The sequence below is a fragment of the Orycteropus afer genome, unplaced genomic scaffold (assembly GCF_000298275.1).
Source record: "Orycteropus afer afer isolate SDZICR_OR568_19922 unplaced genomic scaffold, OryAfe1.0 scaffold00431, whole genome shotgun sequence".
Classification (NCBI taxonomy): Eukaryota; Metazoa; Chordata; class Mammalia; order Tubulidentata; family Orycteropodidae; genus Orycteropus; species Orycteropus afer.
The window spans coordinates 2,081,336-2,107,567 of NW_006922018.1; the positions used below are offsets into that span (position 1 = coordinate 2,081,336).

General features: G+C 41.8%; 1 protein-coding gene across 1 annotated transcript in view; it reads right to left on the reverse strand.

Moving 5' to 3' along the window:
* Positions 1-24,925: 24,925 nt before the first annotated feature.
* Positions 24,926-26,232, reverse strand: part of FOXI3 (forkhead box I3) — a 5,116-nt gene continuing 3,809 nt past the window's right edge. The window contains 1 exon segment of the mRNA XM_042782728.1: positions 24,926-25,548. Within this exon segment, the coding sequence (XP_042638662.1) occupies positions 24,926-25,548 (623 nt within the window).

The following is a 26,232-nucleotide window of genomic DNA, read 5'->3' on the forward strand; positions in this document are numbered from 1 at the left end:
CATTAGTTGCTCTACACTGAGTAGTGCCAACTGCATTGTACAGTGAGTTTGCTGAGAAACAGGCTCTGAAAGGAAAGGATAAATCAGGCAGAGAGAAGTGGCTGTCTCCTGACTAAAAGTAGGAAAAAAACAAACCAAACTCACTGCATTGAGTCAATTCTGACTCATAGTGACCCTCATTGGGTTTCCAAGGCTATAAATCTTTACTGAAGTAAATTGGTCCATCTTCCTTCCACAGAGCAGCTGGTGGATTTGGGTTAGCAGCCAAATGCTTTATCCACTATGCCACCAACCAAAACCAAAACCAAGCTCACTGCTGTGGAGTCAGATCTGACTCATAGAGGACCCCTCCTTGGGTTTCCCAGGAGGTTATCACTATGGAAGTAGATTGCCCAACCTTCCTTCCAAGGAGTGGCTGGTGGGTTTGAACCACCAGCCTTGTGGTTAGCAGTCAAATAAATGCCTTAGGCACTATGCCACCGAGCTCCCCCTATGCAGGAAAGCCTCCTTTTTATCAGGGATTTCATGTAGATGGAATGAAAGTCTGCTTTAGGATACTCAGGGAATAGATTTTATCTGCTTTAGCAGTTTCCCAGATGAGAGGCCAGAAAACACACCTTGAATATCAGAGAACGGCATTTCCTGCAGCTTGAGGCTTGCAAATCTTTTGAAATGCTATTCAACCCTGGGGATTCTGCCCTATGCCTTAATTGGCAGGTATCTTCCCAATCCTGCAGGGTCTGGGCTAGCAGCAGCCTCTGCAGTGCCCCTCAAGTTGACCCTCGGAGAAGAAGAAAGTTTTGGATTTGTCTTTGGGACGGGACCACGGGTGAGAGGGTGGCCCTGAATGGGAAAGAATAAAAGGAGATTTTGAGGAGCCTCTACTCTGACCTCCGCAGGAGGGTGTAGTAAAGCTTGGCAGAGCCCAAGAAGCACTAACGGCGGGGCTCCTAGTGACCAATGAGGGTGCACATTTACTGGGAGTTGCTTCCAAAGTAACAAGTCAAATTCTTGAGCCTTGGGTGGTACTCAGGGCCACATTCCCTCTGTATCTGCAAGCTAGGACACTTGTGCCTCTGGTCCAGACACTCCCTGAAGGTTCAGATGCAAAGAGGGTGGGAGCAGGGTGAAGGAAGGTCAAAGCAGGTCCTACACGTGTTAGAGTGAACTGAAGTATAAGCCCAGGGTGAGCCTTATAGCAATGTAGCTTAGCCAGGATCTGATGCTGGTCTCATCAACCCTGAGTCCTTCTCTGCATGGTTTTGCCAGAAGTTTTTTTGGGGGGGAGGTGTTTGTTCATTTGGTTGGTTGGTTGTTATCTAGCTGTTTCAGTGGTAGAAAATATTTAGAACCTCAAAAGCAAGACAAACTGCTCTCCTTTTTCCTCTTAAAGGCCTGGCAAGAGATCAGGAGTAGAAGTTCATTGTTTTGACCAGAACCAATTATCAGCAGTTAGCAGGAGGGCAGACAGAAGCCCAGAGGGAAAAGGGCGTTCCCTTGAAGATCTAAGAAACTGAATTTAGGATAGAACTAAGTTTAATCTAGTAATGGTTCCTAAAGAGTTGTCAGGATGCAAAGGTGAGCCTCCATGAGTAAATAAACATAATGTTTTCTATTTTGCACATGATGAAACCAAGGCTTAGTGTTCAAAGAAAATTTGTGAAAATTGAGTGGCAGAGCTACATTAGGATCAATAAGCACAAACCAAACAAATCCACTACTGTCTAGTCATTCCAACTCATAGTGACCCTACAGGACAGAGTAAAACTGCCCCATAGGGTTTCCAAGGCTGTAAATCTTTATGGAAGCAGACTTCCACATCTTTCTTCCAAGGATTGGCTGGTGGGTTCGAACCACTGACCTTTTGGTTAGCAGCCAAGTGCTTAACCACTTTCACCACTGAGACTCCTTGGATCAATAAGCAGGGGGCTGGGGAAAGAAAAACACAGAGTTTCTGTAGAAGAAAACATGGCACCTAACAAAAACATTGGAAAATATATAAGAAGCCCTGGTGGCATATTGGTTAAGCTCTTGACTGCCAGCTGAAAGGTTGGTGGTTTGAACCCAGCAGCCTCTGGTGGGAGAAAGATATGGCAGTCTGCTTCCCAAAAAGTTTACTAGAAAACCTTATAGGGCAGTTTTACTCTGTCCTATTGGTTCACTATGAGTTGAATTCCACTCTATGGCCATGAATTTGGGGGTTTTTAATAGGAAAATATAAAAATGAAACCAAAAGAAACAGCAAAGATAATTTAAGAAAATGATGGAATATGTTTGATGTCAGTATCAGATCAAACATATCTGTTGTGACTATACTGTGGCTGTGTTAAAGTCACCCATCAGAACAGCTCAAACACAAAATTCTACAATATGCAATGTGAAAGAAAAAGAAACCAAATTAAAAACGTTACCGGTTAGAAAGTAGGCACAAAGGACAAATGCTGCTGCTAAGAGATAATATATGTACATGTCTTACAGTAGCTCTTGAAATAATTTGCCAGAGGGAAATTTCTGGATCAAAAATAAGTATACCTACAGGGAAGAGGTAACTATAGGAAGGAAGTGGGAAGAGAGCTGTTACTTTGTGGGGAATTGCAGTCAATGTCATGATACAAAATGTGTATGAACTGCTGTGTATGAACTGCTGTGTATGGAAAATGAATTTCCTCTGTAAACTTTCACCCAAATCACAATAAAAATTTTAAAAAGAAATAAATAATAAGTGTACCTTAAATATTGATATGGGAGCTCTGGTAGCATGGTGCGTAAGGCACTTGACTGCTAACCAGAAGGCTGGCGGTTCAAACCCACCAGCCACTCCTTGGAAGGAAGATGGGGCAATCTACTTCCGCAGTGATACTGTCTCGGAAACGCAAGGAGGGGTCGCTATGAGTCAGGTCTGACTCGACGGCACATAACAACAACAGCAACAACAAATATTGATATAGATACTGCCATCAGAATTGCTCAATAGTGGAAGTAGCTCATACTGGTGTCGAGATGTATGAGAGTACACCAAAGCCAACTCTGGAAATTACCAGTCTTTTTCATTTGTTAATTTGAGGCACAACAAAATGGTGGTTACTTTGATCGACATTTTCTTATTTATACACTGGTATCTTGTATATCTTCTGTGAAATAAATATCTTCTATTTTATATTTGTCTGCATTTTATTCCTGTGTAGCAGAAGTATATGGAGAGTAATTAGTTACCATTCATATGCAAATATTCCCACCTTGTCTGACATTTCCTTTTAATTTCCTTACAGAATTTTTTAGTTTCTATTTAATAAAATGGGTCATTTTGTCCTTAATAATTTCTGAGTACTTTGTCTTCCCAGGAAATCTTTTCCCATCTCAAGATTATAAAATATCCTCCTATATGTTGTAATAGTATTATAATTTTGTATCTGTTGATTTTCAGCTTTCTCTCTTTAACACCTCTGGAATTTATTTCTGAATATGTCATACGTTGCTGTTGTTATGTGCCGTCAAGTCGGACCCGACTCATAGCAACCCTTCCTTGGGTTTCCGAGGCAGTATCACTACGGAAGTAGATTGCCCCATCTTCCTTCCGAGGAGTGGCTGGTGGGTTTGAACCATCAGCCTTCTGGTTAGCAGTCAAGTGCCTTAGCCACTATGCTACCAGAGCTCCTAATATGTCATACAAAGAAGTTTAATTTTCATCTCTGGTTATCCAGTTGCCCTACTGCTTTGTTGTAAGTGCTTTTTCCTTTCTCTCTGACATGAAATGCCATGGTGATATTTTAAATTCTGATATTTAGATGGGTCCCTTTGTGGAATCTCCAAACTTTCTCCTCAGCCCTGCACTACACCATACTGTTTTAGAATATTTTGAGGTTATATATTAATAGCTGTTTCCAAAAAACCAAACCCCACTGCCATTGTCTATTCTGAATCACAGTGACCCTGTAAGACAGTACAACTACCCCATAGGCTTTCCAAGGCTGTAAATCTTTTTTCTTTTTTAAAACAATTATTTTTATTGTGATTTAGGTGAAAGTTTACAGAAGAAGTTAATTTTCCAGATACAGCAGTTCATCCACATTTTGTTTCATGACATTGACTGTAATTCTTCACAATGTAACAGCTCTCTACCCACTTCCTCCCTGTAGTTACCTGTTCTCTGTGTTCTTCCTTCCTATACATTCCTGCCCCCTGTGCTATCTCCCTGTACAAATATTGCCCTTCTATTCTCCCATGACAGATGGTTCTAAGGAGCGTATCTACTGAAAAGAACCAAACTCACTGCCATCAAGTCGATTTCTATTCATAGCAACCCCCTTTGGGTTTCCAAGGTGGTAAATCTTAACTGAAGTAGATTACCTGGTCTTTTCATGGAGTGGCGGATGGGTTTGAACTGCCAACCTTAGCAATCAAATACCTTAGACACCACACCACCAGAGCTCCTTAGAAGTGTATCTACCTGATGTAAATGTTCACCCTACATGGCCGTCTATTTTTTGGTTGGAAGCCACAGGATTGAATTCAATTCCAGACCTGAAGGGTGACTAGGGGCCATAATCTCAGGGGTCTCACCAGGCTCTATCAGACTAAGGCTGTAAATCTTTACAGAAGCAGATTGCCTCACTTTTTCTCCTGCAGAGCAGCTGGTAGGTTCAAACCATGGACCTTTTGGTTAGCAGCCAAATGCTTTAGCTATTACATCACCAGAACTCCTAACAGCTGGTTCAACACAACAAATAGTTGGTTAGGGAGGGAAATATTTATATATAGTTCTTTCTCAAAATTATCTTATGTATTTCCCCCTTCAGATAAGCTTTAAATCCATTTGTTACCTTAAAAAGAATTCTTTTGAGACTTACTGGTGTTACCTTAAATTTATTAATTATTTTGGGGTAAAGTGACATATTTATGTATTGAATTTTCTTATTCAAGTATGAAATATGTCTCTTTATGACATTTAATAGATTTCATAGGTTTTTTAAATAAACTATTTACATTTAATGTGTTTATTCCTTGTTTATTCCAGGTATTTCATAGATTTTATTGCTATTGACAATGGATTTTTTTCATTGATTAGTTTTTGAATATTGATTCTATATAGGAAAGTCATGAGTTTTTTTTTAAATGTAAATCTATTTGATTTTATGAGCACATTGCTGAGCTGTCTCATTAGTTTTAATAGTCTTCCATATGCTTCTCTCATGTTTTTCAGATAGATGATAGAAGATCATATCACCCACCAACAAAATGACAAATCTCCCTCTCTACTTTCTTAGGTATTTATGCCTTCTGTTCTACTACTATTTACTAACTCCAGTTCAGCATTGAATAGTGTAGGTAACAGTGTAAATTTTTGCCTTGCTTTTATCTCTAATGCTCTAATGAGAATGCTTTTAATGATACTTGCCATTGATTCCTTTAAAAAAATAAAATAAATTAAGGAAAATTTCTTCTATGGCTAGCTCAGTAAAAAACAATTTTGTTGATATTCATTCTTTTGCCTTATTTAGTTTTAATAAGAAATAGATGAATAGATGTGTATGAACTGCTTAATGGAATATGTATTTGCTCTGTAAACTTTCACTGAAATCAATACAAATTAAAAAAAAAACAGGTGAATAGGTGATACATTTAACAAATGATTTTTTGAGCATATAATTACAATATACTTAAGGTTTTCTTCTTCTTAATATAATCAATTAGATTAACAGATTTCTGATGTTGAATCTTCCTTGAATAACTGGAATAAACTCTATATTGCCATGATATATGACCTTTTAATACATTCCTGAATTTAATCTGAAAATCGTTTAAGATTTTGTTTAGAACTGTGAAGGGTCTGCAGTTTTACTGTATTTGCAAGCTAAAAAGTTAGCCTGTGAGTTTCATGGATACTGGCAGGGGACAAGATACACCTGGTTCAGAGACAAAGGACTTCATTACTAACAGCACAGCAAGCAGCCTTAAGTGTCATGTTCTCAGTGGTTCCCCTTGACCCTCAAGTTGTGTGGGGACAATGCAGACTGACCCCAGTGGGTGCTACACAAGCAGTAGACTTGTGTCACAGCTGAGGAACCCCAAGCTTATGGAACTTTAATCTTTTATGATGAGAAAGAAGCAAACCTACTAAAGGGAGAGATCATTTGTATTATACTAGATAGTAAGTAAACCTACGCTCTGCTCTGGATGAAGTTTCTATCACTGTCTTTCAAGGTTGTTTGCTATACAACAAACAAACATTGCCATCAGATCAATTTTGACTCATAGCCACTCTATAGGAAAGAGTAGAAGTGCCCCATAGAATTTCCAAGACCATAATCTTTATGGAAACAGACTGCCACATTTTTCTCCCAGAGTGGCTGGTGAGTTCAACCTACTGACCTTTTGGATAGCAACCAGTAGCTTAACCGCTGCTATACAAACATTCTTGAAAATATAGTCTGGGACAGAAAGGGTAATTAGTACCTCTGCTGCTTTGAGGATACACAGAAACTCAAGACATGTATGGAGAATTGATTCCCAACAGACTTTTGTATATTTTGGCATATATTTATAAGTGAAATTTGTCTATAATTTTCTTTTGGCGAATTATCCAGCTTGAGAGGCATTAGGATTGTGTTGATGTCATAGAACAAATTAACAAGTTGTCATGTGGGAGTCAGGAAAATATATTTTTAAAAACTTTTGTAGAGCTTACTCCAAACTGTCTTGGCCTAGGACTTTTGTTAACAACAGCAACAACAACAAAAAAAAACTCACTGCCATCAAGTTGGATCCGACTCATAGTGACCCCTCTTTGGGTTTCCAAGGCAGTATGTCTAGGAAGTAGATTGCCCAACCTTCCTTCCAAGGGGTGGCTGGTGGATTTGAACCGCCAGCCTTCTGGTTAGCAGTCAAATGCCTTAGGCACTGTGCCACCAGATTTTTGACCACCATTTGAATTTATTCTATAGTTATTCATCTGTTCAGGGATTCTACCTTTTCTTATGGCAGTTTTATTAACTGATATATTCCTAGCAAACTTTCCATTTTATCTAGATTTAATTATTTACTATTATATAGTACTCAGTATTCATGAATTTACTAATTTATGTTATTCTTGGTCATGGAAAACACCTTGTAGGATTTTTCAGGGCAGAACATAATATTAGATGTGGCAGAGTTTACTGATAAACTCACAGTTCCCAGAGAATTTTCATTCACTGTGTTAACCTGGGCAGCCTGCTGAGGAGCTAATGATTTTCTGTGTGCTCTCATGCAAACCTGGATCTGATTCTAATCCACTATACTGGGTTGAATTTTGTTCCCCAGAATGAAATGTTGAAGTACTAACTGCCACTATCTGTGAAAATGACCTTATTTGTAGATATAATCAAGTTAAGATGAAGTCACACTGGATGAAGGTGGGCCCTAATTCAATGACTAGACCCAGAGAAGACACAGGGAAGGCCATGTGAAGACAGGCAGAGATTGCAGTTATACTGTCACAAGTCAAGGACACTTCTGGCCATCAGAAGCTGGAAGAGATAAGGAATGATTCTTCTTTAGAGGCTTTAGGAAGGAACATAGCTTTGCCAACACCTTCATTTTAGACTTCTAGCCTCCAGATCTAGAAAAGAATAAAGTTCTGCTGTTTTGAGCCCCCAGTTTGTGGTATTTTGTTAGGGGAGCCCTAGAAAACTAATATACACACATTAAAAGATATAGAGAGAGCAGAAAATTTTGGTACATGAAAGATGCAAGATTGACTATTCATTTCATGTCCAGTTAGGCAAGTGCAAAAAGTAGAAAGGCTTGGATAATAGCAATGTTATATTATCTTAATCTGTTAATAACTAATAGCAGTTACTAGTCTAGATGTAGTCCCTCTACCAGAGAAAATCAATATAATCTTTGGTATCTGCTGTCACGTAGCAATGCTTTATTTTCCTTCACTCAATAAACAGAAAAAATTAGAAGTAGCTTGTTTCATCTGGCAGGGGTAACCAGAGACCTTTACTAGTCAGCCCAGAGGATATGTTAACTCTCTACTTGCTTACTATAGGTTTTATTGGCTGATATATTTACCATATTACCATCGTGCAGGACACCATAGTAGTACTTTACAATGGTGACATAATAATATGGAAAGCAAGAATTAGCTATCCACATAGGTCATTATAGGGAGCTCTGGTAGCATAGTGCCTAAGGCACTTGACTGCTAACCAGAAGGCTGGCGATTCAAACCCACCAGCCACTCTTCAGAAGGAAGGTTGGGCAATCTACTTCCGTAGTGATACTGCCTCAGAAACCCAAGGAGGGGTTGCTATGAGTCGGATGCAACTCGACAGCACAAAACAACAACATAGAGAAAGAAAAAAAAGATAAATCTTACAAAAACATAGAGGCCTTGCACATCTCTGGCAGAACAAAAGCAAAACCTTAAAATATTGATGTGGAATTATTATCATTACTATTTGCTTGTAAAAAAAACCAAATTTACAGGGCTCCCACCTAGTGAAATTTCTCACATAGACCAAATAACCTGGAGTAAATCAAAATATCCCTTCCAAAGTGACAAATAAATTACAACAATTTGTAAAAACTGACAGCCCTGAAAACCCTATGGCACAGTTCTACTCTGTCCTATAGGGTCACTACGAGTTGGAATCAACTCGAGGGCAATGGCTTATAACTAAGAAAGTAAAATGCTTAATATGTCAACAAAGTAGATTTGCTTGCTCTGCTCCAAGGGTGAATCTACAATCTAATATCTTTGAGTGGAGCCCAGAGAAAGAAAAAGCTCTCTAGCTTACCCCAAAATGAATCTAGTCCCATGTCTCAGTATATACATGGTGCTTTAGGAGCTCTGGTAGCATAGTGGCTAAAGCACTTGACTGCTAACCAGAAGGCTGGCGATTCAAACCCACCAGCCACTCCTCGGAAGGAAGGTTGGGCAATCCTACTTCCGTAGTGATACTGCCTTGGAAACCCAAGGAGGGGTCGCTATGAGTCGGGGCCGACTCGATGGCACATAACAACAACAAGGTGTCCAAAGCTGATCAGTATGCTTTATAGAGCTTATGGCAAGTTCTAACAGGAAAGTGACTCTAACAGAAGTTACTAAAATTTTAGAGCAAAAGTATATGACATTCAATGCATAACTCTTTTCCTTTAAGATGTCTTAAGGATGAAATCAGGTAGACAGTAAATATCCTATTGTGGAGTATAAGTTGACAGTAAGAACTGAACCCCCCGTCTGAGATTGGGCACTATCATACCTACCTAACCAAACTATGAGACTTGCTCAGCAGCAATTGTTCACCAAGTTGCAATGAGAGAAAGCTAAGTAGGCTTTGTGAAGTGAGTTTCCTGTGAAGACACAAGCTACATAGGCCAGCGTACTTACCCGGTGCATGTGAGATACTTGGCCCCAAGGGAAGTTGATTACGGATAATAAAAACTTAGCCCTGATTTATGGATGGTTATGTACAAACTGGAAATGAAGGACTGTGAAGCTGCATTTATTTTCTGCCTCCCCCACCAGAACATTGTTGTTGTTGTCAGGTGCCTTTGCGTATATTCCAACTCCTAGCGATCCTACATAAAACAGAACGAAACACTGCCCAGTCCTGCATCATCCTCACAATCCTTGCTATATTCTACCCGGAAGTCAATAGGATCTTTCTCCTGGAATTTGCATATTATGCAAAGTGACACAAAGACTGTAAATAGTTGTAGCCCCTTCATCCCAAGGATGGGCCAGGAGGCAGCTGGTTGCAGAGAATCTCAGATCTAATATCATTCCCTCCTCCCCCAGATCCAGTTCTTCTTTGTTTCTGTGATCTACTGCACATTTTCCTTTGTTTCTGTGATCTACTGCACATTTTCTAATAAACTTTTTTTTTTTTTTTTTTTGGCCTAGGTTAGCTGGAATTAGCCTCTGTTAGTTATCACCAAGGAGCCCTCAGAGGATTCAATATTGTCTGCTGCCCATCTGATTCTCCTTTCTTTTTATTGTTGTTGTTAACTAACATCAAGTTAGCCAGCCCCCAAGTCATGAAGACCCCATGCAAAATGGAATGAAACACTGCGTAGAGATGGTCTTGTGCCATCTCTGTAACTGGTTGCACATTGAACCGTTATGATTCATATGGTTTTCACTGGATGATTTTCAGAACTAAATCACCAGGCCTTTCTTCCCAGTCCATCTTAGTCTGGAAGCTCCAGCAAAATCTGTTCAGCAACAGATTTCATGCAAGCCTCCACTGACAGGCAGGGGTGGCTGTGCATAAATTGAACCCAGGTCTCCCTTATGCAAGCTGAGAATTCTGCCATTGAACCACCATGCCTCTGTCCCTCCTTAAACACACTAAAACTCACTGCCATAGAGTTGATTCCAACTCATAGTGACCCTTTGGGACAGAGTAGAACTACCCTATAGGGTTTCCAAGGCTGTAAATCTTTATACAAACAGACTGCCTCATCTTTCTCCCAGGAACTCTGGTAGCACAGTGCCTAAGGCACTTGACGGCTAACCAGAAGGCTGGTGGTTCAAACCTACCAGCCACTCCTCAGAAGGAAGGTTGGGCAATCTACTTCCAAAGTGATGCTGCCTTGGAAACCCAAGGAGGGGTCACTATGAGTCGGGTCTGACTTGATGGCACATAACAACAAGAACAACATCTTTCTCCCATGGATCAGCTGGTGATTTTGAACTGTTGGCCTTTTGGTTAGCAGCCGAATGCTTTAGCTGCTATGCCTCCAGAGCTCCTACATTGCCCAACCTTCCTTCTGAGGAGTGGCTGGTGGGTTTGAACCGCCAGCCTTCTGGTTAGCAGTCAAATGCCTTAGGCACTACACCACCAGAGCTCCTGCTGACAAGCATAAGAAGTATTTACATTATTCACTGTTGGGAAGAGATACAATTACCTACATAGATGGTTGGTAAATTTGTAGGAAACTATTTGGCATTATCTTTTAAAATTAAAAATAAAAGTATGATGTTCCATTTGAAGCACTGGCCATAAACAAACATCCCTTCTTCTTTAACAGTTATTTCCTTCACTTCGGGGACAAATCAGTCCCCTTGCCTTCCCCTCTGTCCATTTCATCTGTACCTCCTTTGTAGAGGTATCCTCTTCTATCCTGGTGGTCAATCATGTACGCCCTTAAGATTAATATCTGATATCCTCTTCTCTTCATTTTCCATGCTACTTGCTAAAAGATTTTACACATCTACTACCTCAATCAATATTTATACACCTCTCCCCAAAAAAACAAATCAAACCCACTGCCATCAAGTTGATTCTGATTCATAGCAATGCTATAGGACAGAGTAGAACTGCCCAGAGGGTTTCCAAGGCTGTAATCTTTATGGAAGCAGACTCACCTTTCTCCCACAGGATGGCCTAGTGGGTTTGAACTGCCAACCTTTTGGTTAGCAACCCAATACTTTTAACCACAGAGCCACCAGAGCTCCTTATTTCTACACCAATGACTCACAATTTAAATTTCCAGTCCAAGATTCTCCTCTGAGCTCCAGACCATCTACATTTCTACCTGAATGCCTCAGAGGCACCTTAATTCCATGTATCCAAGGTCAAGTTTATGACTTCCCCATCAAACAAATAATAGCTGATCTTCTTTCAGTTTTTCCCATCTCAGACAATGACACCCTACCAGCCAGTTTCCCAGACCACATACCCTTGACACCGACCTCCCTCACATGTCCATACCCAATGCCTCAGCAAGTCTTGTTGATTTTACATCTTTGATATCTTTCAGACAAATCAATGCCCCTTTATCTTTACTGCCACTATCCCAGTCCAAATCACCTGCCTGAACAACTGCAGTAACTTCCTACCCCATTCCTGAGAATTCTTCCACACCCACCCATTCAAAATGCAAATCTGATTATGCTCCACCCCAACTTTAAAAATTTCAAAAGCTTCCCATTGTTCTTAAGATAAAGACCAAAATTCTTAGCCATAGCCTGGAGCTCCTGCTCAGTTCAGTCCTTTGATTTCACTCCACAGTTCCCAGTCCTTTTCAGGTTCTTCAAAGCATGGGCCTTTTGCTACATGGACTTTGTAAGCTATGATCCTTCCATCTGGAATGTGATTTCCTTTCCTCTCTCTTGGCTCATGGATGTCCATTTCAGACCTCAATTCAAGTCTTATGTCCTCAGGGAAACCTTTTCTAATTCCAAGCTAGAACTGGGTCCTTCCTTATAGGCACTCAGAGAACCTACCCTTTCCCTTCATAGAACTTATGCACATTGCCATCGAGTTAATTCTGACCCATAGTAGTAACCCTATAGGACAGAGCAGGACTAAACCCTTAGGGTTTCTAAAGCCATACTCTTTATGGAAGGAGACTGTCACATCTTTCTCCCACAAAGCGGCTTGTGGGTTTTGGGTTAGCAGCTGAGCACGTAACCATTGCACCACCAGAGCTCTTTGACAGAACTTAGTCCATTTATTATTATGATAATGATGATGATGATTTGGGTGAAAGTTTACAGAGCAAATTGATTTTCCATATACACATTTTGTTTCATGACATTGACTTCAATTCTTCACAATATAGCAGCTTTCCTCCCACTTCCTCCCTGTAGTTACCTCTTCTCTATGTCTTTCTTTCCTATGCATTCCTGCCCCCACTCTCAGCTATTTCCCTGTGCAAACACTGCCCTTCTGTTCTCCCACAGATTGCTTTAAGGAGTATATCTACCTGATGTAAATGCTCACCCTATATGCCTGTCTATTGTTTGACTGGAAGCCACAGGAGTTCAATTCCAGACCTGAAGAGTAAGTAAGGGGCCAGAGTTAATCTTGGGGGGGGTTCCACCAGGCTCTATCAGACCAGTAAATTGTTTTTTGTTTTTTTTTTTAAGCTTTTGAGTTTTGTTCCACATGGTTCTCCTACTCTATCCAGGATCTCCTACACTTAGTTTTTCCCCTCTCTGTCAATAACACCCTACTAGCCAGTTTCACAAGGAGCTCTGGTAGCATAGTGGCTAAAGCACTTGACTGCTAACCAGAAGGCTGGCAGTTCAAACCCACCAGCCACTCCTCGGAAGGAAGGTTGGGCAATCCTACTTCCGTAGTGATACTGCCTCGGAAACCCAAGGAGGGGTCACTATGAGTTGGGGCTGACTTGACAGCACATAACAACAACAACAACAACAGCCAGTTTCACAGGCAACATACCTAGAATTCCAAGTGTTTGACAGTGGTAGCCAGGCACAATTTAGTTCTGGTTTCATGGTCATACAGGCTAAGAATCACATTATCTACTAGTCCCTTGGACTAATTGTTTCCATGTGTCTTTGGTTTCCTTCATTCTTCTTTGCTCTGGATGAGGACAGACCCACTGATGCATCTAGATGGCCAATTGCAAGTTTTTAAGACCCCAGTTGCTACTCAGGAGCTCTGGCGGCATAGTGCCTAAGGCATTTGACTGCTAACCAGGAGGTTGGTAGTTCAAACCCACCAGCCACTCCTCAGAAGGATGAATGGGCAATCTACTTCCATAGAGATACTGCCTCAGAAACTCAAGGAGGTGTCACTATGAGTCTGAGATGACTCAATGGCAATAACAACAATAACAGTTGCTACTCACCAAAGCAGGATGTAGAACAACGTTTTTGTGTAGAATGTTATGCTAATTGAGCTTGATGTTCCCTGTGACCATGGTCCTGAGCCCACAGGTCCAAGTACTCACTCCCTCAGGGTGGCTGACTGTGGCCAAGAAGTTATCATAACTTTGGCTCTTGTTCACTCTATTATGTATTTGGACATTCTCACAGCACATACAAATACATATATAGAAATATCGTCTGCCAGCCTTATGTGTGGTCATGAATATATTCCTTTTTGCCTAGACATACCTGATCATTCAGCCAGTTTATCCATCTATTTGCCCGTAGATTAATGTTTGTTACCACTGACAGAGCAGTGTTGTATATGTAAAAGGATTTAAGGCCACTTTCTAATTATATATTCAAAGTTCACTGGGTAGCACAGTTAAGCATATCACTAACTTAAAGTCTGGTGATTGGAACTCACCCAGAGGTATCGCAAAAGAAAGACCTGGTGACCTGCTTCTGAAAAATCACAGCCTTGAAAAACTTGAAAATCTTATGGAGGTTCTGCTCTGCACCAACAGTTAGAAGGCAACTAACAATCTATTCATTCGTGGGATTCTTTAATTGATGTTTGTCTCTACAGCTACAATTCCAGGAGAGAAGGGCATGAGTCTATTTTAATCCCCATTGTATCCCCAGCCCCAAGCACAGGGTCTAGCACAATGTAGTGCTAGGAGATATTTATGAATAAATCAAATATCTCATCCTCATTCAGATAACTCCCAGAATTGGATAACCAGCCTGGTCCTGTCTCCTAATCTCTGTCTACTACTGACTCAAATTCCTGCTAGAAATTTCCTCCCAGGTGATCCACAGACACCACCCTTCATTCTGCCCTTGAAGCCAAAATCCTGATAGTCATCATGATCTCTCTCAACCACCACCACATTCAGTGAATCACAACTCTGGGCTACTCCTGAATGTCTCAAAACTACCCACTGTTTTCTTCTCCACTCTCTACTTACTTCATACTACTATCATCTCTTGCTTATGTTTCTAAAGAAGCTTCCAGATCTGTCTTAGAAAATCTCCTTACAAAGTTCTCCTTCTCACAAAGAACTTTGTTTGTATGCAAATTTCATTCTAAAAATAAGATTATATTCATTTTATTGATGGGCTTCATCAGGCTATACATTAACTTTCCATGCTCATGTTGTTGTTGTTGTTGTTATTTGCCATCAAGTCGGCCCCGACTCATAGCGACCCCTCCTTGGGTTTCCAAGGCAGTATCACTACGGAAGTAGGAATGCCCAACCTTCCTTCCGAGGAGTGGCTGGTGGGTTTGAACCACCAGCCTTCTGGTTAGCAGTCAAGTGCCCTAGGCACTATGCTACCAGAGCTCCTTCCATGCTCATACACTGCCCTGTTCTTAGCTGCCATGAAGTTGGTAGGTGCTCATGAGGTGCATTGGCTAGGGGTTTGACCCTAGTCTTTGGCATGCAAAGCAAGAATTCTACCATGGAACCAACACTGCCCTCATCCTGCCTAAAACCCCACTATATGCCTATCTGCCTCCTGTGTGCTGCTCTTGAGTTCCCCATAGGAGCCAGGGTCCCTTATTTCTAGAGGTCTACACTGTTCTTTCCCAAAACATGTTCCCTCCTTTCCTATTTCCTTCAATTGACCAACTTCTGCTCAGATTGGGCTTGAGACCTCTCCCAGAGATTCCCACTGCATTCCATATTTCCCCAATTAAAACTCTTGTCATCCTTCTCTTTATTTCTCCTTCATTAAAATGTAAGAAGTTCCTGGGTGACACAAACAGCTAAGCAGTTGACCACTAGCCAAAAGGTTGGTGTTATAATCTACCCAGAAGAACCTCAAAAGACAGGCCTGGTGATCTGCTCCCAAAAGGTCACAGTCTTGAAAACTCTACAATTCTAGTCTGCAGATGTGGGGTCACCATAAATTGGAATTGACTCAATAGTAACTAGCAACAACAACAAAGAATTTAAGTGTCATCATTACATTGACTATCAGCTGTGTATCCCAGTGGGTATAGTATGTGCTTAATAAAAATTGTTGAACAAATAAAAGGACACTAAACTTGGAAGCATCAGAATGGTAATTTTACCTCTAAAGAAATTTTAATTGAGTGAAATGTTGAAAAGGAGGATTAGTGTCACACAAATGCCATCACTACTACTTCCGTAATGGCAATAATCCTATAATGGAAGACACGTATGTTCTCACTGGTTCCTGAATCAAGAAATGTAGACACAGCTGTATATCCTGCAGGTACTCTGAGTGGACAGGAGAAAAAGCTGGGGTTCTGGGCTAGCATTACTCCAGCTATCACAGGCATCACTTGCTCCCCACAGTTAATCTTATTGAAAGGAAGGTTTTTAAAAGACTTTTCTGAAGTAGCAATTCTTTGGCTCTTACCATCAGTATGCAAAGAAAGACGCAGTGTTACCAGCTGCTACTGGTGTCTTCTTACTTTCCCAAACCGAGTAAAGGGGGAGAACTTGAAAGTCTTCTAGCTGAAATGAGTGCTGGGGGGCAACTGAAGGACTGATGATCAAAGACTCCAGGTGTTTGGCAGAGACTCCAATCTCCAGGAGAATGCTGGGAAAATATGAAAAGGAAAAGGAGGAACAAATGTGTGGGGAGATGGGGAGGGCTGAGTTCTAAATCCAGGCTAAACATAGCAAAAAAATTTTTGGGTTTTGCCCATTTAGAAATCTGGAGGAGAAAGAGAACTCTCTCTATTTTGTGTAACAAATGATGCGGTGGTCGAGCAAGTGAGACACAGCATAAATAAAGGTCTGAGATTTGGATGCTCAGTGCCTCAGTTTCCCCAAACAGAGAGCAGGATCAGTACGACAATTATTTTGCTAAGTCATATGTTTCCTTTTCTGAAACAGGATCAGACAGAAATGAATGAGGTCACACTTAGAATGCAGTTGGGTGAATCACACCACCCTCCCCTTCTGCTTCCTCTTCCCTGCTCAGCCCTCTCCCCCAGACATTATCCCATTAAAATAACATTTGTATTTTATCTTAAAAATTTAGTTAAGGTGGGAAGAAAATCTGTAACAGGTGGCCTTTGTGGAAGTGTTAGAAGTGGGGAGCGTCTGAGATACCCAGGGACAGCTGCTCCAGGAAGAGCCTTTGAGGCCAGAATCAAGAAGACTGGAGGAACAACTGCAAAGACCCTAAAACAGAAGAGTTTGCGATGTCTGAGGGACTGCAAAGTGGGGAGTGGCTGGAGCCAAGTGGGAAGGATGAGAGCTTGTGAAATGGGGAAGGAGATCATGCAGGGTCAGCTAAGAACTTTGGAGTTTGTTGGTCATTGTTGTTAGGCGCAGTCAAGTTGATTCTGACTCAGTGATCCCATGTTACAGAGTAGAACTGCCATCATAAGGTTTTCCAGGTGGAATCCTTCATAAGAACAGATTGCTAAGAATTTCTCCTGTGGAGTCGCTGGGTGGGTTCAAACCACCAACTTTTCAGTTAGCAGCTGAGTGCTTACTAAAAGCTTCTAAGCAGGAGAGTAATAACCTTACCTGTATGTTTAAAAGATCACTCTGGCTTCCAACTGATGAACGAATGGTAGGAAGCCAAGGTAGGAAGTTGGGAGACGGGTTAGGAGACAGCTGGGGTCCTCCAGATGAGAGATGTGGTGATGGCAGGTGAACTGGGTGAGAGGTTGAGGTGTGAGAGACCCATTTTGGTGACTAGAGCCAACAGTTCTTGTTTCTGGCTTGGATGTGGAATGTGAGGGAAACAGAGGAATCAAAATACAAACTAGCAGATATTTGGTATATTTATTACCTGAGTTACCAGGTGATTAAAGGAGTTGATGAATGACTGGACTTTTCTTTCCCGCAAGACTTCCATGGCTCCCTGACTGTTTGCCAAGGTTGCAACTCTGTTTTCACCTCTCTGTAATAGGAGACTAATGATACCTCCCAGGGTTATTGGGCAAATAAAATGGATAACATCAACGTCAGACTTTCTGAGAGGGGACAAGTGAAGGCTTTGTAAGAGGACATACCCACAAAGTATGTCCTTCTCCATGTTACCTTTGGGCAAACATCCAAATTAAATATAAAATAGCTATATCAACCCTCTCAGCAACCCTTTGAATAAGAGATTGTGAGATAAGGAGTTAGTATCTACTCTGAAGTAGATACTGCTATAATCCACTTTACTGATGAGAAAACTGAGGCCCAGAAAACCAATACCAAACTCACTGCTGTGGAGTCAGATCCAACTCAGAGTGACCCCTCCTTGGGTTTCCAAGGCAGTATCACTAAGGCAGTAGATTGCCCAATTTTCCTTCCAAGGAGGCCCAGAGAGTTATACAACTAGGCGGTGGTTACATAAGCAGTTATGGCGTTGAATCAGTTGGCATCATCCTTCGAGATGAGAGGTAAAAGAGGTCCTCATGCTCATTTATGCCCCACTTTCTGATCCCAACACGAAACAGAGGGATCTGCGTGGTGGTTTGCTTAGTGCATTTCAAGAAGGTAAACTGAGAGGAGAAAATTCCAACACATTTTCAAGTGCGAAGAAGTCACTCCGCCCAGAAGCTAGCGGAAAGCAGGCAGTTGGGAGTGCTGACACGGACTGGCCAGCTTGCTGGAAAGGGCCCAGGGACGAAGGAAACGCAGGAACTGACTTCAGGCACGCGCAGAGACCTGACGTCTCGAGAACTCTCCGAAGGACCGTGGTTGCTTGAGCAGCTTCCTACACTTACAGCCACTCGTTCTAGGCTCCTCCTCCAATGAGCCAGGGGAAAAAGGAGCCAACAGAAACAAGAGCAGCTGCAGCTTCTGTCAGTCCAGGATAGGGGAGCTATATGCTGCTCTTCCAGGGTTAAACCATATATTTGCTCTCCAGGGGCTCCAAGCTAGAGAGGTGAAACTCAGTCTACCCTGTAAATCCACCCTGCCCTGTGCATAACTGGTCTTGGCCTCTGCCATGATTGCTAAGTGGTCTGGCTGTTACCTCTTCTTCCTCCCTCTAGTTACTTCTTCCCGATATCCTTCTTTCCTACAAGCACAGTAGCTTACCAGTAGGTAGCAGGAGCTCTGGTGGTGTAGTGCCTAAGGCATTTGACTGCGAACCAGAAGGCTGGTGGTTCAAACCCACCAGCCATTCTCGGGAAAGAAGGTTGGGCAATCTACTTCTATATTGGTACCACCTGGGAAACCCAAGGAGGCCTCACTATGAGTTGGATCCAACTCGGCGCCAGAGAGTGAGCGGTTAAGCGATTTAAGTCAGGGAATGGGTCTCAGTTCCCTTTGTATCCCCAAAGCACATTGTAGCCGTAAGGGCATTTAACACAGATTTACAGTCAATTAATTTCCTATATATGCATCCAAGGTTCTAAACCACTTCCCAACATTGGGCTTCCCTCAGAGCTGGGCCTCTGAGCAGGTTACCACTGGTAGAAGCAGGAAGAGGACAAGTCAAGGAAAAGTGACTTCCTTTTCTACTGTTACCTTCTTGTATCATTTAAAAGAGCTCCAGACACAAAAACTAAACTCAGGGAACATACAAAGGAAATTCCTGAAAGGGACTGTCACTGAACTGAGTGGCAGAAGCCTGGATTATATGTCCAAGTCTGCCACAAAAAGCACATAAACTGCCTGTATCCCTCTTTTCTCCTCTTCAAAGTGGAGAGGCAACATTGGAGGTTTTTACCCTTTTTTTTTGCACAACAACATATTGCAGCTAACAAATCGACAGCAGCATGCAGGGGCTAGAAACTCAGGGAGGAGGAAAAGGGACCAGGCAGGGAGGTGGGGGTGGAGGTATGACAGATGAAGAATCGTGGGTCAGAGATCTCCAAAGACAGTAGTAGCTCCTTAGAGTCTTTTTTTTTTTTTTTTTTAATTATGATTTGGGTGAATGAAAGATTACAGGGCAAATTAATTTCCACATAGCAGTTCATACACATTTTCTTTCGTGACATTGACTGCAATTCCCCACGATGTAACAGTTCTCTTCCTACTTCCTCCTCGTAGTTGCCTCTTTCCTGTGTCCTTCTTTCCTACAGCATAGGAGTTTAAGAGCAGGTAGTGGTAAAGCACTTGTCTGCTAACCCGAAAGGCAGGCGATTTGAACCACCAGCTGCTCTGTGGGAAAAAGATGAGGCACTCTGCTTCTATAAAGATCACAGCCTTAGAAACTCAATTGAGAAGCTCTACTCCGTCTGTAGGGTCGTTATGAGTTGGAATGGAGCTCTGGTGGCATAGTGGTTAAAGCATTCGGCTCCTAACCAAAAGGTTGAAGTTCAAATCTAGGAAAGATGAAACAATCCATTTCCATAAAGATTTAAAGCCTTGGAAACCCTATGGGGCATTATTTCTACTCTGTCCTAAAGGGTCACTGTGAGTTGGAATCAATTCAATGGCAGTGGGTTTGGTTTTGGGATTTATGAGGTGGAATCAACTTATTGGCAACCGGGGGGGCTTCCTGACATGAGATAACTTGATATTGAACCCCAGTTATACCACTTACCAGCAGCAACCACATAGATTCACGACCGTGGCCCAGTTATATAAACTCCTCAGGCCTCTGTATTCGCATTGGTAAAATGGACAACAGACTACTTCACAGGCTTGTTGGCAGTGTCATTATATTTATTTTATAATTAATATATGCTTTAGAACAATATCTGAAACACAAAGAGAGAATTATTATTATTGTAATTTTTACCTTTTTTAAAATGATAAAGGACTCTCTGCCTCCCAGGGTTTTGGCAAAAATCCACTGACATCATGAATGAAAAAGCAAGGAGAAATTCAGTAGGTGTCTGGTCTTTTCTGGCCCTTTTTATTTTCAAATCTGACAGGAAATTCCTTCTTCTTTCACTGGTGCCAGCCACTCAGTCACACGCCCAGCTGACTGTTTTCCATGACAAAGGCAAGGCCAGGTCGGCAGCCAAGTCTCTACTTCAGGAACCAGAAAACGCCCTGCCTTAGGAAACCACCAGGGGTTTCTTCTTCATTAACAACCAAGGCATTCTCATCATTCTCTTACCAGGGCAGCTAATGAAAACAAACAAACAAAAAAAAGCAGATCCTGAAGATTTTTCCAAGTTCTGAGAAGCAGAGTTTAAGATGTGCTTGAAGTTCGGAGACTTTCCTTGTAGCCAAAGTTTGACCCAGTTTGCCCTGGGAGGAAGAGAGGTGCAAAAGCACACGCTTTTCAGGGAGACTTTGGACTCCCTGACTGCCTTTTTTTTCCCAGTAAACTCTAAAATGGGATGAAAGATAAAAGTGTCAAGAAAGAAACCTGAAACCTGCTTATTAGCTTCTCCATCGCCTCTGGCTTATTCTGAATGGTACACTAGGTCCTAGAAGACTGAAGACAGCTGCTTTAAGTTATAAATGTGTTCAATTGCCTGGACTGCAATTGCCCAAATCAGCCCCCCAACCTAAGGATGTGTGAAGAAACCCCAGAGAAAGAAGGGTCTTACTACATGCCATGGGACCACGCTTTTCCCTCTGCAATGACCTGAACTACAGAAAATAGTTCAGGAGAGTAAAATCTAGCTCAGGTTCAGAATTTTTTACTAGGTCCCAGACAGAAAATGTTGAGGCTCTAGAAAATCAGTGCCAACTGGAATGCTGAGGGCAGATTTTGACCTGAAACCATGAAGGGCAGAGTCAGCATTTCTGTTCCTCTTTAAGCCAGTGCCCAGAAGGGTTCAATTCCCTGATAGAGATTTGCACAAAATAGCACAACTTCTTCAGTCATGGGAGTGCGGAGGGGGCTAGTTGCTGCCTTTTGCGGTTGTTCAAGAGATGCAAGTAGATTCTGGATATTTTCTTCTCTTTGCTTTTGTGCTAATAAATGGCATGGTGCTGGCCTTTGATAATATCAGCCATCCAGCTCTTTCAAATCCAAGTTATGTTTTTCTAATATTTCTTTCTTTCTAAGAATTCCTCCCACTCCCTCTCTCCCAAAAAGGATAGAGTTTATTTTTGTTTGGTGGAAATTATTCAGAGGTGAGTTGGTAGTACTCTCTTTCTCTCTCTCTCTCTCTCTCTCTCCCAAAAAGGATAGAGTTTATTTTTGTTTGGTGGAAATTATTCAGAGGTGAGTTGGTAGTACTCTCTTTCTCTCTCTCTCTCTCTCTCTCACACACACACACACACAGTCCTAGTTCTCTAATAAATAATTAGATGCCAAGAAGGAAGCTACCATATGAATAATCAGTAACTAAAATGCACAGTGACTGCAACAATGAGCTCACACATAGCAATGATTGGAGGATAGTGGTTCTGTTGTGCATGGGGTTGCTATGATTCAGAACGGACTCAATGGCACCTACCAACAACAAAATATCGGAGGATTCCACTTCTAATGTGATGAAGCAAACCAGTTGATCTCCATACTCAGTACTGTACTCCCAGTCACAAGTGATTTTCTTTTTTTTTTTTAAACAAGGCACTGTGTAGGCAGAAACTATCCTGCACCAGAAACTCAAGAGGCCTGTTTCATTCAGAGGTTCAACTGCTAGCCATAGAACTTTAGCAAATCCCTTTGGGGCAGTGGACTCCACTTCCTTATGGGCAAATTGTGGGTGTTAATCTAGATCATTGGCTCTCATCCAAGGGAAATTTTCCCTCCAGGTGACACTTGGCAACGTCTAGAAACATTTTTGCTTGTCACACCTGAGATGACATCTAACGTCTGATGAGTTAGATGTTTCCCAGTGATGTTTCCAAGCATTCTGTGATGCATAGCACAGCCTTCCCCACCCAACAAAGAATCATCCAGCCCCAAATTATCAGTAGTGCCACAAACATCTTTCAGGTTTCTTCTAGAGTTTTCTAGCATTTCCCTGGAAATGTTTGGCTGCCTATAGTCCCCTTGAGGCCCTCAAGCTCCTCGGGTGCAGAGCTTCACCTGAGGACTACTGCTGGGGAGGCTTTACAGCACCTCCCCAGCCTTTCTTTCTGGGAGCTTTGGTAGCATAGTGCTTAAGGCACTTGACTGCTAACCAGAAGGCTGGCAGTTCAAACCCACCAGCCACTCCTTAGAAGGAAGGCTGGGCAATCTACTTCCATAGTGATACCCAAGGAAACCCAAGGAGGGGTTGCTATGAGTTGCGTCCGACTCGACAGCACATAACAATTGCTGGGGAGGCTTTATAGCACCTAGTTCCTTTCTGGAATAGAAATTTTCTGATACATGGAAATTCAATTTCATCTGAATGACAGAACCCTTACTGTCTGCAAATAAACCAAATGCTCATGCTCATATACCTATTAACAGCCCCTACCCCACAAAAGAGTAATTATTTTATTTAGGTCCTTTCAGAGGTGAATTGGTAGAACAAATCAAAAGAATCTCTCTCTCTCACACACACACACACACAGAAACCCTGAAGAGGCTTCAATGCCTTGCACACTTATGTTGCATTCTTCTAGCAGAAAGAAGCTGAAGACCAAAAATCATAATACCTAAAGGTGCCCAGAAGTGGCCCCACTTAAAAGTTTATTTTCATGTGTTTCTCTGCATGCAGTGTCCAACTTTGCCTCATTTAAAATTATAAATTAATTTACAAATATAGAATTGTGTTAGAAACAATATTTATAAAAATCCATACAATTTTGTCACATACAAAAATAATCATAGAAACAGATTTTTGTTTGTTTACAGTATGGTGATAGATAGTCTCTTTGGTTTTCTTTCTGCATAATTTTAAAAGAATAATGCTGTAATGTATACCTCTACAAAGCTGTTTTCCTAATTTTTAGTAGATATGTTCCAAAATTTCTTTAAAAAATTAAGTAATTCTGTCAAAGTCTTGAAAAAAGAACACAGAGGGAAAAGTTTAAATTTTTTACAACATCCTTGTGTTCCTTTTCCTTAAAAAATTAAATTAAAACCACAGACCAATAACACTCACATCAAAGTCCCAAAGACATGGTACAAAGGCAACTTATAGCACGTTATCTTCACCATAATGGAACACTCTTCCAATAAATCCAACAACTACCTGCATTTTAATGGAACACTTTTTGAATAAATTCTTTCATTCAACAAATCGTAGCTGAGTGTCAGGCACCAGGCCCTGTGCCGAGCAGGGCCGTAAAAATTTATCCAAATGGAGATACATCTGAGAGTGAAAGGGGAGTGCTAAAATAAATAAAATTTGACTGCCAATGGTTTTATTTTATTTAAAATAACTATAAAAATTCCATCCAAAACTATTTCTAATAAAGTTCTAATAATACTTTGTTAAAAAATGAAAAATCCAGGACACATGTTAGAAGTACACCAGGCTAGTAGCCATCATGAACTAGGACAATGGTCACCCTAAGCCTTAGTTCTATGGCAGCAAAAATAAGGCAGAGGTGAAATCTCCCCTTGCTGCTCAGGGAGACATGTCAAATGAATGACTTCAACCAGAATCTTTGGTCAGAAGAGATGTAGCGCCATTCCTAGCCCTTATGCATTTAAGTTGGCCTGTGGATGCTGGTTTCTTCATTTTTCAGGAACTAGCACACAGAGGATATGAGCACCAGTTCTAGAGCCAGTTTGAATCTGATCCTGGCTCCAGGATTTGATCCTGTGTGACCTTGTAAGTCACCTAACATCTGGGAGTTTTACTTTCCTCCTATGGACAATAAGGGGTAATACCTATCTCCCAGGGTTTTTGTGAGGATCAAATGAGTTCATACATATACATTGTCTAGAACAGTGCCTGGTACACAGGGCTTACTTTTACTGTTTTATTGCTATTAGTGTCTACCAGGTACCAGACACTGAGTATAAGCAGAGGTGATTCATGAGTTCAAGGATTTGTGGTATTTTTTTAAAAAATTAATTAGACACAAAGGATAAAAAGAGATTTCATATAAAAATTCAGATATTTGGATTTTCTAGAAAGATCAGAATGCTACCATGCAGGTGATCTAACCAGCTGCCCCCAGCAGACCAAGCTGGTCAGTCCCAATTGTGCTACTGCTTCAGCTGCCATTCCAAATTGCTATTAGTTTTCCTACCCAACAACTCCATTCATTTATGTTGTTCAGCTGGGACACATTTGAGCCTGCAACCCTGGTATACAGTGATGGACAAAACAGACAGTCCCTGCCCTTACAAGCTAGCTATCCCAGAACAGAGTGAGGCAAATTTCTCACTAGGGAAGTCCTTACCCAGAGAAACCTGTCAAAGCTTGCTGGGTTGTAGAGAGAGTTATCCACACCCTTGGCTACACCAAGTGTGGTCAGTGAACCACAAGGTCACAAGAAAACCAGACCTACTGAATTGGAATCTATATTTTAACAAGATGTCCAGGTGTGCATATGAAAATAAAGTCTGAGAAGCACTGCTCTACACTTCAGAGCCCTCCCGGGGGTAGATGAGGCTGTTGACCACGCTGAAGTTGTAGAAAGGGCTGCTGAAGGGGCTGCTTTGGCCCCCATTGGTGCTAGCAGGGAAGGGGCTGTAATAGGAAGATCTCTGGCTGCTGCTATTGCTGGTGCTGTTACTCAGCTGCAGGGTGTCTGGTGAGGCCTCTGAGACAGAGCTGGGGGAAAATGAGCTGCTGGAGGGCAGCTGGGTCCCCTGGATTCCCAGGTGGCGGCTGCCAGGAAGAGCTCGTTGGGTGCTCCCACTACTGGTGACGTTTAAGGTGCTGAGACTACTGAAGAAGGTATTGAGGCAAGGGGTGGAGGTGAGCATAGATCCTCCTGGAGATGAAGCAGTACTCTTGGTGCCCTCAGAAGGCTCTGGGGACTGGGAAGGCCTTAGCAAAGAGGAGGAGCTGTCTCCTTCTGGCTTCCCTCCCATTCCAGCCCCTAATCCTGAGGAGAGCCCTTCTTCTGATTTTGATGTCCCTGTGGCCACTGTGGAGCTGCTGCTGGCCTCAGAGCGGCGCTTTCGCTTCCGACGGAAGTTGCCATTGTCAAACATTTTCTCACAGTTCGGATCCAGAGTCCAGTAGTTTCCTTTCCCTGAGAAATGAGAAAGATAAAATGAGTTACAAGGATTGATTTTATGCCTGTGTAATTTGGGAGGTGCAAGTGGTTAACATGTTCAGCTGCTAACTGAAAGGTTGACAGTTCAAGTCCACCCAGGGGCACCCTGGAAGAACAGCTGGTGATCTGCTTCTGAAAATCCATCATTGAAAGCCACATGGAGCACAGTTCTTGTCTGACACACGTGGAATCAACTCAACAGCAACTGTTTGGTTTACCCAGCTTCAATTCTGGGAGGAAAGGAACAGATTCTCACTAAATGTGACAAAAAAAACCCAGCCAAACTGACTGCTATCGAGTCAGATCCAACTCATAGTGACCCCTCCTTGGGTTTCTGAGGTGGTATCACTATGGAAGTAGATTGCCCAATCTAAAGATACTTAATCTATTTTATCGTTTAAACTGATCCTCTCTTTGAAGGAGATTTTATCCTTTCCCTCAAGTGAAAATCTGAACCAAAAATGTTCTCACTTCAACACCCTTTTGCTAGTGTTTATTATTTAAACTAAGACATAATTCTATTCCTAAGGAACCTGTAACTAAATTGCCCAATACCATCCTTTATTCTAGATCCAAAAGGTGTGCCTTTGAAAAATCATGGAATTCTGGTGCTAAACTTGCATCTCCATTTCTTTATTAAAAAATAGATAAACTAGCCTT